Source organism: Neomonachus schauinslandi, chromosome 8 (genome assembly GCF_002201575.2).
Source record: "Neomonachus schauinslandi chromosome 8, ASM220157v2, whole genome shotgun sequence".
NCBI classification, from domain to species: Eukaryota; Metazoa; Chordata; class Mammalia; order Carnivora; family Phocidae; genus Neomonachus; species Neomonachus schauinslandi.
The window spans coordinates 130740249-130757873 of NC_058410.1; the positions used below are offsets into that span (position 1 = coordinate 130740249).

At 44.9% G+C, this 17625-nt stretch overlaps 1 protein-coding gene across 1 annotated transcript in view; it reads right to left on the reverse strand.

The window, feature by feature from the left end:
• Positions 1 to 17625, reverse strand: part of LOC110586754 (androgen dependent TFPI regulating protein) — a 58255-nt gene that overhangs the window by 3265 nt on the left and 37365 nt on the right. Inside the window, exons 4-5 of the mRNA XM_021697050.1 lie at positions 14853 to 14968; positions 2900 to 3051 (exon numbers count right to left, since the gene is read on the reverse strand). Coding sequence (XP_021552725.1) covers positions 2900 to 3051; positions 14853 to 14968 — 268 coding nt within the window. The remainder of the gene's footprint in view (positions 1 to 2899; positions 3052 to 14852; positions 14969 to 17625) is intronic.

Here is a 17625-nt window from a genome sequence, read left to right on the forward strand (position 1 = left end):
AGGAAGGAAGGAAGGAAGGAAGGAAGGAAGGAAGGAAGGAAGGAAGGAAAAGAGAAGGAGAAAAAGAGAAAGAAAAAGGAGAAAAAGAGAAAGGAAAAGAGGAAGAGAGGGAGGGAGGGAGAGAGGGAGCACATGATTGAATGTCCATGCCTTGACAATGCTAAACTACATGCACACTCGCATGTCCAGCATTCACCAGCAATGTCCTAGGCAGACTGGCACAGGTGGTCACCTGACTTAGAGGTCATCCCATCACTGAAAAGTTGAAGTGTTTTGACACAGCTTCCATGGTTGGTTTGTAGCCAGGTGAGAGACATACCCTGGTTTTCTTGATTTCTATTCCAGTGTCCTTCCCCATATTTTGCACTGCCTGCCCTAACACGCATCTCTTTTTCAACAGCTCTCCAACCAGTATACCATAGCATCACCATCTATGCTCCTTAAACTCTCTGCCCAATACTTTCATCTCCGACCATTATAGTCACTCCTTGACCACTGTCTCCCGAAGCCCTGTGTACAAAGTCCCATTTAATGCCTAAAGAAAAGAGCCCTTAGATATCTTCTTTCTGCATTGATTGAATAAGCTAATGGAAAGGGGAGTGTCAAAGATGGATAAGACACACTCCTAACCCTTACAGAACTCAGAGTCTTGTGTAAAAACATATCTCCATGCAGACCATAGAAGGCTTCCTGGAAGAGGTGAGTTGATGGTGTGAGACAGGCAAAGACTGGGGGATGTGAGAGACTGAAGCCCATGGTGGGGAGGAACAACATCAATGTGTAAAGAAAACGAGTAATTTGGTGGTTCTGCTGGAGCACACATTTAGACAATGGAGATCAAAAGCCACGGCAGGGACTGGTTCACAGAGCCCCTTGAGTGTCATTCCAAGAGTTTGGACTTTCATCTGTAAACTGGGGAAGGCTTTAAGTGTTTTAAGCAGAATAAGACATGGGAAAATGTGCTCACATAGATAGCTCTGTTTAGTTTTACGCAATTTAAAATGTTCACTGCAACTGGGATGATAAGTGATCTAATTTCTCTTTTAATTTTTACTAGACCATTTGTAATTATGATCTGTTTAGAACTTAACCCATTTATGATCCTATTCGGATGCTATATAGGACTTTTGGCCCAGTCTATTCTTTAAGGATTTAAAAATCTAGACGGAGGAGAGGAATGCACGGCCACCTACGTGTGTGTCTGTCACTCACAGGAATGTTCGCATGTGCATGTGTGTGGGTCCACATGTTGATGCTAGCCTATTTGCTCATTGGGACCTAAATGTAGTGAAAAATTGGATGTAGCTCTTAACCAATGAAGGTTATTTAAAAGAGCTTTGTGCTGAAAATAATATTAAATTTGGTGAAAATTTTTTTAATTCAGCAGACGTCTTAAAGTCACTGTAGAGTAACAACTTAGAAGTTAATCATTATTGAATTCAATACAATTGTTAAAAAAGTTATTGTTCTGTAAGCTCTGAATAATCACATTTTTCTCTGCAAATTTCCAATGGATTAGTTTCTTCCTTTTTTTAATATAGATTTGGGGAAGGCATCAAAAACCTTACCAAGAACTTCAAGGAGCCAAACTAGTTAGAATTAGATGTCAACACATCTGAAATGTCAACACATTTTTTTTTCTCTGCTCTGGATAATTTCCTGTGATTTGGAATTCTGATTTTGGGAGTAAATTTTAGTATTCCGTGTTTTAAGTGTTTGCTTTCAAGGATAGTGCCTTTGAGATTTCCCCAACCAGTTACATTCTCCAAGAGTAGAAAACATATGAAAAAGCCAAGTGGCATGCTTATTTCTCCAGGGTCTCATTTTCCTCTCAGAAATATACACTCTTATGAAACTGTCATGGTTTTTGTTGGTGGTGGTGGTGGTTTGTTTTGTTGTTGTTGTTGTTTTTGGGTACATGGGCTTGTGTTTTCACACCAGTTCATAGATTGGGCAGAAGATGCCATTTGGGCCGTTTCTATTTTGATAGAACAGAATGGCATGTGGGCGTGTGATGTGGGGGACTGTATGTTGATCTTGCTTCCTCATATACAAAATCAGGCTATGCTTCCTGCGCTTCCCTTTGGGGAGGGAAAAATCATGATTATTTTGCAACCTGACTTTTTGATGGTTACTTTTCCAACAAAATAATATTCTGGGGGTGGGGGTGGTGGGAGAAGCAAGGAGGAGAATAAAATCTTCCATTTTAAAATCATCTGAGTTAAGCTTTTTTTGTTTTTTTGTTTGTTTGTTTTTTGTTGTTGTTTTTAAGAAGCAACATGGTTCCAGCTACCTATAATTAGAAAGCTTTGTTTGCTGACATATTCACTTTGCCCAAGACCCTGTTTAAATGAGAATTCCCATCTCAAGTATAGGATGTGATTTTGTCTGGTAAAAGTTTTACTAAGGGTTGAGAAGCAACCTAATAGCAGAAGGATGGGAGAGCATCTGGGAAGGCACTGCTGATGTTGGAAGAACAAAGAGGGTCATCTGGATCCCTATCCTTCAAAAAAGGAAACCTTGACATGTAACAGCTTGTATCCCTTAGTCCCTCACTTATGGGAGGAAGAACCTGAATTCATTTTTTTTCATGCTGGGGATGATGACACCTTGCTCTCTGGGTCCTGAGCTCACTAAACAAGATTATTTTTAGCCTTGAAATTAAATGAGGTGTCGTTTGGGGGAGGAGGAGAGATAATTTGATGGGATCCTTTGAGAAAATTCAAACTTCCCCCAGGCTTTCCCTTAGCCTACTTTGGGAGGACCTGTCTGAATCCTTTGAACAAAGGCGTTAAGCATCATTGACTTCTGCTCTTGGACTAGTTCCTTCTGTTTCCAGGAGGAGTGGAAAAAGTATAAGAAAGGCATGTTTCTGTAGGTAAAAGAGAAACAAACTGACCCCATTTCCAGTGGTTGAGCTTCTCTCCAAGTAGATAGATGCCGGCACTAAAGATGTAGCTGAGAGAGAAGAAGGCTGTTAGACCCACCGGGCTGAGTTTGGCAAACACAGGATACACCCAAGTACCCGTCTCAGAGTAGATCCATAGGACCCTGCAGAAAATGACAAGTCACAATAATTAGGATGGCGGGGGTGACTTGGTGGTGGAGCCATTTTATCCTCAAGATCAGTGGGGTTTTGGAGCCCAAGCAGATGAAAAGAAGCCATGGGGATCATTTGTCAACAGCTGAGGTGTTCCACAAACCTATAGGAGTGATTCTTTTCTGGATAAATAGATTTGATTCAAAGAGACATCCTATTTCATAAGCTGGGCTTGGCTATTTTACCTAATCCATTAAAATTCAATGTTGGTGAAAGAATATGGGAGAACATCAAACACATCATCAGCCAAAGAGAGTATGTGAGGACATGAATTATTCCTTTCCCTGAGAGGTATGACCTGCTGAGACATTGAACCTGCTAAGATGGCATCATTCGCTGGCTCTCAGCCAGACAAGTGGGGTTTGCTTTTCTGTACCTAAGAGTCAGGTGTAGCTTTTCATTAGCCCTCTGAGTCTGTTGGAGTAGGAGGGACAGAGATTGAGCATTATTGCTTTATTACAATATGCCTCTTAGAGGTAGGAGGGGTTTAACTGTCGGCCCTGATTTCAGCTCATGAATATAGCCATGGATAAAGTGTTCAGTAGGAAAGGATGGATTTACAGGAGGCTCAGATCTTGCTCATGTGAGGATAGCATAGAAGTCATTTCTGGAAGCCAAGAGAAGGAAAAGAAATGCTAGGAGAGGAGCCACGATGTCTAAGCAAAGCCTGCAAATGCAGCATGCTGGAAACCAACTGCACTGGAAGATGCCAAAATCTGAAATAACTTTTAAAATTAAATATGGGGAAGATGATGTATCAACTAAGTTTATAATTGGTTAAGAGGACAGAATCTGGAACCAGCCTTCTGTGATACAAATCCTAGTTCTGCCACCTATTAGCTATCTTACCTTCAGCAGTTTATTCAGCCCTTCTGTCCCCTGCCTTCATGTGAAAAGTGGGGGGTGCACACAGCATACATATTATAAAGCTGTCATCAAGATTAAGGGAGTTAACACATGTAAAATAAAGTAGTGCCTGGCCCATTGTGATCATTTAATAAGAGTTCTAAAGCTTCTCTCTTCTTAGGGATGGCACAGAGGGGTCCTAGCAACCTTTCTTTGAGGCTCCTTATCTCTTGTAACAATTAGGATAGGCTAGGTCATGCTTCAGAAACAACATTCAAATTTGGATACCTCGGGTTATCAAAAGAGTTCAGAAGGAAGAATAAAATTCTGAGCCTAATTAAACTTTCAGAAATCCAAGTGTACTTTTGGTTGTTTCAAATACTTGAAATTTGTCAAATGTTCGTGGAAGAGACAAGGACTAGTATGAGGGTCAGGACTGGAGTGAGGCAAGAGAGTCACCAACGGTATGAAGTTTAAGACGCCAACTCTGTATATCAAAGGACATAGTCAAAAAATTAAAAAGGAACCCTATGTAATGGGAAAAAATATTTTCAAATCATATACCTGGTAGAGGATTAATATCCATAATATACAAAGAACTCCTCCAACTCAACAACAGCAAGAAAAAAAATCCAACAACCCAATTAAAAATGGACAAGAGACTCAATAGACATCTTTCCAAAGAAGACAAACAAATGGCCAACACACACCTAAAAAGATACTCAACATCACTTATTATTAGGGAACTGCAAATCAAAACTATAAAGAGATACCACTTCACACCCATTAGGATGGCTAATATCAAGTGTTGGAGAGGCTGTGGAGAAATTGGAATCCTTATGCACCATTGGTAGGTACACAAAACAGTTTAAATGCTATGGAAAACAGTGTGGCAGTTACTCAAAAAATTAAACATAGAATTACCATATGATCTAGCAATTCTACTTCCCTGTATATACCCAAAAGAATTGAAAGCAAGAACTCAAAGAGATATTTGTACTGTGTTGATAGCATTATTCTCAATAGTGAAAACACGGAAGCACCAAGTGTCCATCCATGGATGAACTGATACATAAAATGTGGTATAAATATGCAATGGAATATCATTAAGCCTTAAAAAAGAAGGAAATTCTGACACATGCTACAACATGAATGAACATTGAGGATATTATGTTAAATGAAATTAGCCAGCCACAAAAAGACAAATATTATCTGATTCCACCTATATGAGGTACCTAAAGTCATCAAATTCATAGAGATAGAAAGTAGAATGGGGGCTGTCAGGGCTTGTGGGAAGGAAGGAATGGGGATTTCCTGTTTCATGCGTACAGATTTTCGGGGCACCTGGGTGGCTCAGTTGGTTAAGCATCTGAGTCTTGATTTCGGCTCAGGTCATGATCTCAAGGTCTTGAGATAGAGCCCTGCATTGGGCTCCATGTTAGGCATGGAGCCTGCTTGAGATTCTTTCTCTCTCTCTCTCTCCCTCTGCCCCTCCCCACCCCACACACACTCTAAATAAATAAAGAAAGAAAATCTTTAAACAGACTCTGCTAGATTCCTCCCTGTCTACCTCACCTACTTCATATTTCACTGTGCTTATCTATGGTGATACCTATGTTTCTGGGGCAGAACCCCATCTAAATTCTTTTTGGCAATTGGGGGAAGGTCAAAGTTTCTTTCTGAGCCTTCTGTTTCTTAAAAATAATGAGTCTAAAATAGTCCTCATGCCAAAGAGACACATTTTGGGTGGAAATTTTGCTCCCTTACCTTATTCTGATCAACATTGGAATTCTGTGAGATGCGCATTCCATGGGCATGTACATCGGAAGGATATCCATAGCACATGTCTCTTGCATGGCTGCTTCTCATGACAGGCCAAGAAAGGTATAAGGGACAGAAAGTAAATCCCCAAGGAGCTAGGGCTAAGAATTTGGGGTTAACAAGGAGATGTGAATGCACTCCAAATGGATTGTTTTAATTAGCTCACTTTGTTTACTTTATATACTAGAAATTAGGGCTTCCTAGTTTCCATGCCCATTTATATAAGATAGTCGGCAAATAAGGACATTCCCCTAGAGGCCTGGAAAGTTTCTCTTTGTTTACTTCATTTTTGTTTCCTTCAGCATAAGGTTCCACAAAGGAAAGTTCCTGAGGTAAGTTAATGAAGTCTGTAGTTTTACAGAAAAAGTGCAGAGAAAATTATAGGTGTGTTAAGTATCAGCGAAAAAGTAATAAAAACAAATAATGGTATCAGACAAGAGTGCAATTATTTAATGAGGGGCAGCCAGTGAGAGGCCTGGGTGAGGAGATGCTCATACTCAGGTGGGTCACATCTTTTTATTTTTTTTAAGATTTATTTGTTTATTTTTTTGAGAGAGAGAGCATGAGCAGGGGGGGATCTTAGTCAATGTCAGCTCTTCCCCAGCCCCATGTAGGATCCCATGAAACCACATCTAAATGTTTGTCCACTGCACCCCACTCCAGGCTTCTTCATCTCTAAGGGTTTCTATAATTGTCTACTTGCTGGGCTTTCTTGCACCCTTCAATCCACTTTCCATACCACAGGCTACTATTAATCTGGCAATCTTTCCAAAAGAGAAATCTGCTCATGGCACTCCCCTGCCTCCAGGGGATCCCCACTAATGCCTTTGGAAAATACCCAGCCTACCTGGCCTTGCCCTGTCCCCCTTTCCGCCTTCAGATCTACAGCCCATCCATGTTGGATCCTTCTATGTTTCTTAAATGAACCCATCTCTTCAGCTCTGGGCCTTCACTCATGCTGTTGTCTCTGCTTGGAACACCTCTGACTGTTTCACTTCCCAAGACCCACTTCTCCTTGCTCTGTGCCTGGTGGGACCAGACTCATGCTTCAAGTCTCAGCTTAAAAGTCAATGTCTCTACATCAAAAACTAATGATGTAATGTATGGTGATTAACATAACATAATAATAAAAAAAAAAGTCAATGTCTCTAGAAAAGATTTCCCAAAGGTCCTGTAACCCTCATTCAGTTGGGTTCTTATGACACATACTTCCTTCAGCATGAATTTACTCATGGGACAGGGGTCGTATTGATCATGCACATCTGTTTTCCAAGTGCCAGGAAGATGGCAAGTTCTGTAGATGTTTAAATGGATGGCTCTTTGGGACGGTTCTACCAGCACCTATGGTTCCCTTTAACTGCTGTTCACCATGGCTACCATACACAGCTCTCAGCTGCTTGATCCACCGAGAACACCGCAGCCTCTGAAACCCAGGAGATGGACCCATGGCCTTCCAAATTCTACTTAATCTATTGCTCACTTCATTAATACTTTGAAGAGGCCAATAATCCTGTCCCTCAGTTCCCCTAGAGAGCAATTTTATATGTCCTTCTAGAGCTGTCTGCCGTGTGAATCTATGTGAGTCAGGCTGGGCAGGCACAGATTGGCAGCCCCAAATTAATGTTTTATAGTTTTCTCCTCCTAATTCTTGTAGCATCCAATGGTTATCATAAAATTTGTAATTTCTGTGTCTTACAGTACAGCAACAGTGGAAGTCTGTGGGTTAGGGACTAATAAATAACAAGGGGTTTGGTGGGCTTTCTGCATATACTGCTAAGTGCTAACACTCATGCTGTATCTCCCTAGCCCAGCAGAATAATAGAATTAAAGGACCCTCTGGCCCCGTATTTTCATGCTGACTTCCTACAGAAGCATGTGCAATGGTCACAGTTGCATCTGAGGCCAGAAGACAAACACAACCTGGATTCACATTTTGTCAATAAATGCAACAAGTTAGCAGACTTCCTACAATGAAAACGTCGGCAACAATGGCTGGGACCTGGTGATTCCTTAAGGTAGGGGACTGAGCCTACCGCGGCCTTTGCAACGCACCCCCACATCACCCCTCTGCTCACCTGCCCTCCCAAGCTTTGTACTCCTCCCTGCAAAGAGCTCCCAGTCACACATGAGCAATGGCACGTCAAAGACACCGCCAGCTTTAGGCTACAAAGATGACTCCTGAACCTTCTCTGTTTTCTACGATCTGATCATTTTTTGCTACTTGGTTGCCCCCTTGCCCCTCTTGCCCCTTAGATGAGGGCACTGCCCCTGCATTCACTTTCCACTTCTCTCTGTCTCTCCCTCTCTCCCTGTCTCCCCCTTCTCCCCCGTCTCTTCCCCCCTTCCCCCCCCTTCTCCCCCCCCCCCCCCTCCCCCCCCCCCCCCCCCCCTCTCTCCCCCCTTCCCTCTCTCTCTCTCTCCAGCAACCTCATCCCACCAGGAGGGTTCCTTCCCTGGATCTCCACTGTACCACCTCTCTTGGGAAGGCCAGGTCTGAATGTCCAAACTGAAGTTCCTCTAGGCAAGTGGTTCTCAACCTTGGCTGAAGATTAGAATTGCTGTGGGGGCTTTAAAAATCCCAATGCTCAGGACATATGCCAAACCGATTAAACCAGAATGGGACCCAGATATGGGATTTTAAATGGAGTCTCTTACTTATACCCCCAAACTATTTTCCTGCTTCTTTTAGGTGCAACCACCCTCTTCCCAGTCCAACAGCCCAAAATTCATAGACTTGTCCTTGATTTTTCTTTCTCATTTGCCCACGGCATGCCGATTAATCCATAAAACCTGTTCTGTTCCTTCCACAGTGTGTCTCAGGGCTGCCCTCCATCCTGTGGGTACCAAGGTATCATTCTTCAGGTTGGTATTGTTTCTAATTTCTGCAACAGGCATTCTGGTTGAACAGGAACTGAGGTTTGCACAAGAGGCATGGAGAGGGCAGCCGGCCATGTCCTCTCCCCACTCCTCGGCTTTCACCTGTTTCCAGTCTGCATCGTGGGTGACCCAGGCTCCAAATGCTGATAATAAGAGGGGGGGCGGTTGTGTGGCATCTTTATATTTATTTCATATGTTAATTTACCCGGGGGCTAAGGAGTACTTCTGTAGAAAATGGGGCTGGGAGTCTGATCTCAAGACTCAAGGTTGTGCAACTATGGTGCATCTAGATGGCCCCAGATGAAGGTTGTATTTATACCCAGGAAGGAGTAACAGGGGCTCTGGGCAGGAAATCACCATTAGGCATGAGTGGAAATAGGAGCTGATGTGGGAACTCAGCTCTGTGCATCCCTCTGGCAGTTTTTAATGTATTCTGGAGGTAACATATCTGTATGTATAGTACATGTGTAAGTGTGATTGTAAATGGATGCACAAATTTAGAGGATTGCTATACCAGAGGGCCCAGGCAGCTTTGATGTGGGAGATCACCTGAGTGAGCACAGTATGGAAGAAAGGAATGATCTCTTATGCTTCACGGGAAGGGCAATTGAGGAGCGACTTTTCAAATACCTCCCCCACTGCTGGGTGATAGCTGTGTATCTGCGTGATGCTTGTCCTCGGCATGCAATGCCTTACCCACTCGCAGAGACACCTGTGGCACCCACAGACTTCTGGTCTACCTAGCACAAGGCGGTGGGGCACTGCAGGCCAGCTGGGGCTGTTGCAGTGGCTGGTAACATCATTCTACTGACACAAGGCACCAGTGGGCAACAGCAGGGTGGGTCAGCAATGGGGGCAGCAAGCTGCGCTGAAAGCAGAGCCGGGCGGAGACGTCGGGCGCAGGAGGCTAGGTATCGTCACCTCTCAGTCTGCATAGGTGGACAACATGGCCAGCTTATTAAGACTCTTAGAGAAGAGGGTCCTGGAGGCCTGGGCCACCTGCAGCCGGGGCAAGGCTCCTCTGAGCACCCAGATGTGGGCTGACCCTGGAGCTATGACATAACCATGGACAAAGAATAGGTCATGGGGATTAAATCCCATGCTAAGAATATTCCGGCTAACTTATTTGTGTGTTATTTTACTCTATTTTGCTTCCCACGTCTTGCTGCTCCAATCCATTTTAAGCACCATTGTCAAGACAGACTTTTGCCAACATAATTCTCCTGCCATGTTATTTGTAGCTCTCACTTCCCCTCCCTGCTGTAGAAACAAATAGCAACAACAAAACCTCATGTTGTCTACACTGTGTCTAACCTCTAGCCTGTCGGCCGCCAGCCTCTGGGGGTGGGGAGTTCGAGGACCACTTCCTATTAGCCTCAGTCACCTGCAGGTCTGGTGACAGTGAGGGGCTGACCACTGCTCTATCATGATCTGTGCTCTCTTGGCCTTGGGACCATGCTCTGTTGTTCACTTTCTCTCACTTTTATCACTGCAATCCACCAATCCTTCTGGGCCCAGATCCAACATGCACCTCTCCTGAAGCCCTTCCCACACCACCCAGCTGGATGTAACTGCTTCCTCCTCTGCATTCCTGGGGCTCCTTATATTTGCTAAATGTCATCCCTCTCCCATCTTATGTTCTTAAAATGCACAGCTCATTCCCCCTTTATTAACTACAAACCCCCTATAGGCGGGGGCTTGGCCTGATAGCACTTGGCTTTTCCCAGCAAGACCAGCCCTGTGTTAGGGGAAATATTTGTTCAATAAAAGAGTGAATCAGAGCCAGCTGTAGGAAGGTTTCTGTTTTCCTGCTCCTCACCAAGACCTCAGAGAGAGTGAGGTGAGGTGCTTAGAGGTGAGAGAGATGGGAGCAGGGAGCAAGCTACTGTATTTATAGGTGAGTCATGCTTTCCAAAGGAAATGAAAGATTTGCAGTTATTACTACGTTACAAAGCTTTATTTTCTCACTTACAGGCCAGCCCTCCAATTTTGCAATCTGAAAAATCACAAAAATCAAGTACCACATGCAAGGCAGTCCCCATGGTCTTGGTGGCTAATTTTAGTTCGTTGTAACGTGGTTTCAGCTGGGCAGTGCTTCTCCAGCTCAGAGTTACTGCCGTTTTTCTGACTCATGTTTGTTTCTCACGCTCACTCTCACTCTGGCCTCGGCCCATATTCTTTACCTCATTCCTGCTAGGCTGTTTCCCTATTTGACCATCCAAACTGGCATGCCTAACAGCTGGCCCACGGCCACTTCCCTAAAACATCTCCACGGATATGCACAGTTTGTGGAACTTCGTTGCTGGCCATCTGTGGCTGTGAGGGCCCATGGGCCCCAAAGCCTTGCGTAAGGGTAGAGACAACAGGCAGCAGAGTGCGAGCTCCCACAGCCGGGAAGGATGGGCAGAGGTAGGGAAGCTTCAGTCTGTGGGGCAGCATAGAGGAGTAGTTGCTTCGTCCAGCAAAAATGAAGACTAATGCGCCAAATGCTGATTTAGGACTTCATCGAGGATAAGGAGGTCCTAATTCCAAACCACTTCAGCTCCCCGCCGGGGCCCACCCAGTCACGTTCCGGCTGGTGACGGGTCTCTGCCCCTCCCTCCCTTGCTCTTTGTATCCATCACTTTAATGTCCAATCCAAGCACAGAGCTGGGAACCATGACATCATGGAAGTTTATCAACCATAGAAATGAGGTTAAGCTTTTTTGCATACTACATCCCCCCCCCCTCCACATTTCGCAGAGTGTTTTTTGCACAAACGGGGAGCTAAACAAATACCTAGCCCTGTGGATACTGTGGGAAGTGAACTGCATTTGGAAATAGGAGCCCTGAGTGTAAGTCCCAGTGCTGATTTTCCCCAGCCCAAGACCCTGGGCGTGTCATTTCCTCTGCTGAGGCTTCAGGCCTCCAGTGCTGGATGGCCTCCAGTGCTGGATGACCTCCACGTCACCTCCACCACTCACCCTCTCTCTTTCCATTTGCAGATTGACTGATACTGTCATCATTTGGCTAACATCAATTCTCCCAAGTTAGCACAAATGCCACTAACTGGCGTCCCGATCTTGTTCTTCTTTAATTGCCACACTTCATCCAGAGTCCAATCATCTTTCTTACATAAGCCACATTATATCTCTCCTCTGCTTAAAACTTTCCCACAGACAAGCCCTCAGGTTCAAAGTCCGGACTCACTGATGTGAATTGATGATCCAGATTTTCCCTGTCTTCCAGGTCAACCCTCTCCTCAGCAACTCCAGCCCTTTGCAGACGCTGTTCCCTCTGCCTGAAGGTCTTTTACATGTCTCTTTTGACTTACTCTTACTCATTCTTTGGGTCTCAGCTTAGACATCAATTCCCTTCAGAAGCTAGCTCACAACATCCCTCCTGGGCACTCACAGCACCCTGCGCTTCCCCCTCAGTCTGTCATCCCTTTATTTGGTCACTTTCTTCTCTCTCAGACAGTCCCTAAAGGTGGCATGGTGCCTTTTCCATCACTGTAGCCTCACTCACTTAGCACAGTGCCCAGAGCTGATGAATAATTGAATGGACACAGGATGCATTCATACAGGACCCCCGCCTCATTGCACCTCCTCTCTCCAACCCCCTAATTCCCTGCATGGTCGGATCACGTGTCCAGGCACTGACAAGCTAAGCCCTATTCACCACTGCTTCTCATCTTTATGGCCACCACAAATTCTCCCCAAAATACCAGTGGCTTTTGTGGTCTTTTACCCTCTTGGTCTCTAAAGATAAAAAGGCAACAGTCAGATGTGACAGTCGATGTCCAACTTCCAAGTCCTTAGGTAGAAAAAGTTAACAGACTGGGTGCCTGGGTGGCTCAGTCGGTTAAGCGTCTGCCTTCCACTCAGGTCATGATCTCAGGGTCCTGGGATTGAGTCCCACATCGGGCTCTGTGCTCATCGGGGAGTCTACTTTTCCCTTTGCCCATCCCCCCACTCGTGCTCACGCTCTCTCGCTCTCTCTCTCTATCTCTCTGTCTCTGTCTCTCCCTCTCTCTCACAAAAATAAATAAATGAAATCTTAAAAAAAAGAAAAGAAAAAGTTAACAGACCAAAAAATGCTGCCTTATGTACTAACTCCAAAAGTTACATTCCGCAAGGAAGACCAAATCAGATGGAAGTCCACACAAAAAACAAAAGTATGGAAATTCATATCCATAATCAGCCAGACACCACCCTGCTTCTGCTCCACACATAACAACAGGAAAAAGATACTTTGATGTATCCATGCTCTTACCCAACCCCAGCTTCCAGATATTTTATCTTTAGGGATTTATTCCTTTGGGTTAAGCCAGATATGGCAAATACATGGCACGTATCCTGCCACTCTCCATTCTTATGCTCTTGGCAGATACTGCTAAAGGATGACAAAACTCTTTTCTGGTCAGGTCTCAGAATCCTTCTCAACACTATGCTCCAGACATCAACTGCCAGTAGGTTCCCAACTATCACCTACTCTCTAAAAGTGTCCTTTGTAAAAATGCAAAGGCCCCAGACTGGAGAACAGCATAGATCGCTGGAGTCTTGGGGTAGATTTATGGAGAAAGTGCTTTCTTTCTTCCAGAAAGGAGGAGAAGCAAGAAAGATTTGGGGTACTCGGGGAAGGAGAGGTGCAGAAGGGTGGGAGGTGCCTACATTGCAGGAGGAGGAGAAAAGGTAAGGGAAGAGCCATCAACGGAGTTCTGGGCACAAAGCTTACGGGCTCTGAAACAAAGGATGGTGAAAGCCAATGAAACAAGCACTGAGAGAGCCCAAGTCTTTTGGATTGTGTTCTCTTTCTGGCTTCCATCTCTAGCAGAGCCCTATACTGAGTTAAACTTCCCCCAAATAGGGAGGGATTGGGGGATGACCCAGATTGTCAGATGCGAACAGTTGATGTAAGTATAGACTGGAGAAGAAACATCACGATTAGCTTCCACCTGCAGGTATTATGCTTGGCATGTCCTTATCAGTAGAGCAAGAGCATGGTAGTGGATAAGAAGGTGACAGAATGGGGGTTTCCAATCATCGGGTGGAAGGCCAAGCCTTTTTCTTTGATTACAGACCACTGAGCAGCACTTCTGAGTATTGGTGCCACGAGGTGGTTGAATAATGAAATCTAGGCCAGCTACTTGAATTACCTCTCCTGCCTCAAACGAGGCTGTTCTGCAAGCCCCCGGGCAATTACCCAAATGCCCTGTAGGAGCTCTAGTGCCAGATGTTGATGGAAATGAGCCCATAAAAATACAGGCAACAGGAATGGGCCAAACCTAGCATGCTCAACCAGTCAAATGCCTTTTTAGATGGAATATATTTGGATGCGTCAGATCATTCGGCCATCTAAACATTTTATTTTTTTTCTTTTTAAAATTTTTCCCATTTAATATTTGTAATTTAAATTCAATTAATTAATACTATAGTGTATTATTAGTTTCAAAAGTAGAGTTCAGCGATTCATCAATTGCATATAACACCCAATGCTCATTACATCATGTACCCTCCTTAATGTCTATCACTCAGTTACCCCATCCCCCCTACCCTCTCCCCTGCAGCAACCCTCAGTTTTTTTTCTATGATTAAGAGTCTCTTATGGTTTGTCTCCCTCTCTGGTTTCATCTTGTTTTATTTTTCCCTCCCTTCTCCTATGATCCTCTCTTTTGTTTCTTACATTCCATATAGGAGTGAGATCATATGATAATTGTCTTTCTCTGATTGACTTATTTCGCTTAGCATAATACCCTCTAGTTCCATCCACATTGTTGCAATTGGCAAGATTTCAGTCTTTTTGATGGTGGAGTAATATTCCATTGTATATCTATACCACGTCTTTATCCATTCATCTGTCAATGAATGGGCTCTTTCCATAGCTTGGCTATTTGGACATTGCTGCTATAAACATCCAAATATTTTATTTGCAAATGGAACCAATGATCAATATTCTCTGGGGGAAAGTAACAAGTGTAGCTTTGCAATGATGACTTGTTCATGAGAGGGAGAGAGGAACGCCTGACTTACTGCCTGTGCATGCACACCTATGTACCCTTGTGCATGTGATGTTTCCATGGCATCAACATCAAACAATACACATCTCTCCTACCTAAAAATTTAGTGATGGTTAAATCCCTGTTAGCCCAAGATAAAGGCCCTCTTAGAGTATCCCTCATAGTCCTGAGGGAAAAAGTCTAAGTAGATTTTCTCTCTGCAATTCTTACCTGCTGATATATGCAAGGCTAGCAAGAGCCAACAAGGTGAGACCTTTTTTCCTCTGTGGATAGCAATGCGGCCTGAGGATGACTTCAGCCAGTGTGAAGGGTAGTATGGATGTGTGCTGGAGGAGAGAAAATGATAAATCATAATGTCAGGCTGCCCCAGCTGCCTGGCATGCCCCTAGTTCTCTCTTTCCTCTCCAGTCTACCTTCTTATGCAACTATCAGATGAAACTTCCCCTAACTTGGCTTAGATCATGCTCCTTAGATGCCCCAGGGCCTGCAGTGGCTCCCTATTGCCTTCCATGCTGGCCCAAACTCCTTTGTTTGGCCACCAAGGCTCTTGGTAATGTGCTACTCTCCTCTCTGCTCCTGCTTATTGTCGTCCTCTTCCCCACCCCCCCACACACTTACACACCCACCCCTCCCCTAAAACAAGGCTGTTTCCCTTCATCTCCCTTTGTACTCAGTGTGCTTGCTCCCACCCTCACACTTTCGTTCATGCCTCAACGCTCTGTGTAGAATGTCTTCTCTCCCTGTATTCGAATCGTTCATGTTCTTCACAGCCAACACAATCTTCCCCAGCACTGTCCCTGCATTTTCCTCTTGCTAATTTCTCTCACTCAGTCCGACTGCATTTCTATCCTGTGCCATGTAGTCTAGCACTTATGATGTGTATTTGGAAGATCTGGGGATAGGGTGAGCAGAGAACACTGCTTACTGGGAACATCTAATAGTGTTAGTATTTTATAGTTTCTACATTTGCAGCTGTCATTCTTCTTTCATCCTGGCCCCTCTTTTCCTCGGCTCTTGGCAGCCTCTTGCATCTCTAGCCTCCACCTGTGAACTCCATCCCATTCCCATTCCTGAGCCCCCGGACAGCTGTGTCAGCACCTCAGTAACCATAGTCGCTGGGGCTTAGAAATGTCACAGAGCCCATATCACCGTGCTCCCATGCCCAGCTATGTTGCTGGGGCCCTGGGTGCTAGCCCCGAGTGGCCTTTGCTGTCAGTCACATCAGTGTTGTGCTCAGAGGCATCCCCAGGGGACCACATCTTCTCACTCGACCTGAACTAGCTAGGGGATAGTCAGGAGATCAAGACTCTCAGATGACAAGAAATGTGGCAAGTTTTTATGGGGCAAGGGTGGAATGAGAAGGAACGAATCTTAATAGGGCATTGCTGGGCTGAGAGGTTCTCCTGGGGCCCCAACAGGGCGGCAAGTGGGTGGCACAAAGCAGTGAGGCTTCTTACAGGCCCTGGGTAGCCACATTTTAGTAGCAAAGCTTAGAGGAACAACACTGCAGACAAACCATGGCTTTTATAGACTTTGTCAAGATTGGTCCCGAACATACTGACGGGTTGCATGTACAAGTGGCAAGACATGTAGGTCAGTTGGCACGTCCTGCACCTTTCTTTGGTCTGATTTTAGGCTACAGTTTCTGTGTCTCTCCCTCTAATAAAGGGGCATAGTGGTTAAGGGCACAGACTTTCTTTTTTTTTTTTTTTATTTGAGAGAGAGAATGAGAGAGAGCACGAGAGGGAGGAGGGTCAGAGGGAGAAGCAGACTCCCTGCCGAGCAGGGAGCCCGATGTGGGACTCGATCCCGGTACTCCAGGATCATGACCTGAGCCGAAGGCAGCCGCTTAACCAACTGAGCCACCGAGGCGCCCGGGCACACACTTTCAAATCTGACCTTGGACTCGATACTGAATCTGTTTGAACTTCAGCTTCCCCCATTATGAAATGCGGAATAGTCCACATGTCATGGAGAGTACAGCTCTGAGGACTGAGATTAGAGTATGGAAAGGGCTTAGTCCTCGGCCCCTGAGAGCTGCCAGTGAGCATTAGCTATGATTGTCACGATTATCACTGTGATTATGTCCTTCATCTCATCTGTGGACCTGGAGTGGGGTGAAGCAAGATTCTAGGATGTCCACAGTGCCAGGTGCTTGGATACGGGCAGACAAGCAGCTGAAGCAGGGTCTCAGAGCTGCCCCGTGGCCGCCCCGTGGCTCCCTCCCCAGCCCACAACTGCTGCCCACGCTCTCAGCCGCACTGCCTCAGAGCCTTGGCAATGCCAGGCGACTGACATCAATGCTCTTTTCACCCAGAGGCCACCTTGGGAGGAGAGTGATGGGGCCACCTGCTCAGCACAGCCACCTGCCTCTCCACCTTGCCTTCACTCTGCCGCAACCAGGAAGATCCAACTTCTATTAGAAGGCATTAACAGTTCCATTATCCTGGCCATTGATCTGACGGATTTTATTAACCCTGCCCATAGTCAGCAGCTTCAGATCTCTACATTAATGATCATTGGGAACAGAATTCCTGTGGAATAATGTAGTGTGTTCACATTAGGAGCAAATGAGTTCAGAGTGATTAATGCTTTTATAACAAATAACTCAGGAATGCATGACTGGTCACCTCTTCTAGAAGCCTGCCCTTTGCAAGTGACATTCAATTGGATTTCCAAATGAATTCTCCCTGATGACTTCTGGGAAGTTTACTTCAGTGATGTCATTAGTGACGGGCCATATACTGTGGCTTAATACCAGCTAAAAGGTCTTTAAAAGAACCACATTTTTTCGTCGGAGCTGGGGGTAGGAGGAAGACCACAGTCTGTGAACCTTCTAAACACTGGGCTAGTGTGAAGAGCCAAGTGTAACACATTAAACCTCTTGGTATTTCAAATGTGCTGGTATTTTACCTCATGTTCATATCAATTGTATAACTTTTGTCAAGCTGCACATATTTTTTTTTTAAAAAAAGGAAGAAAA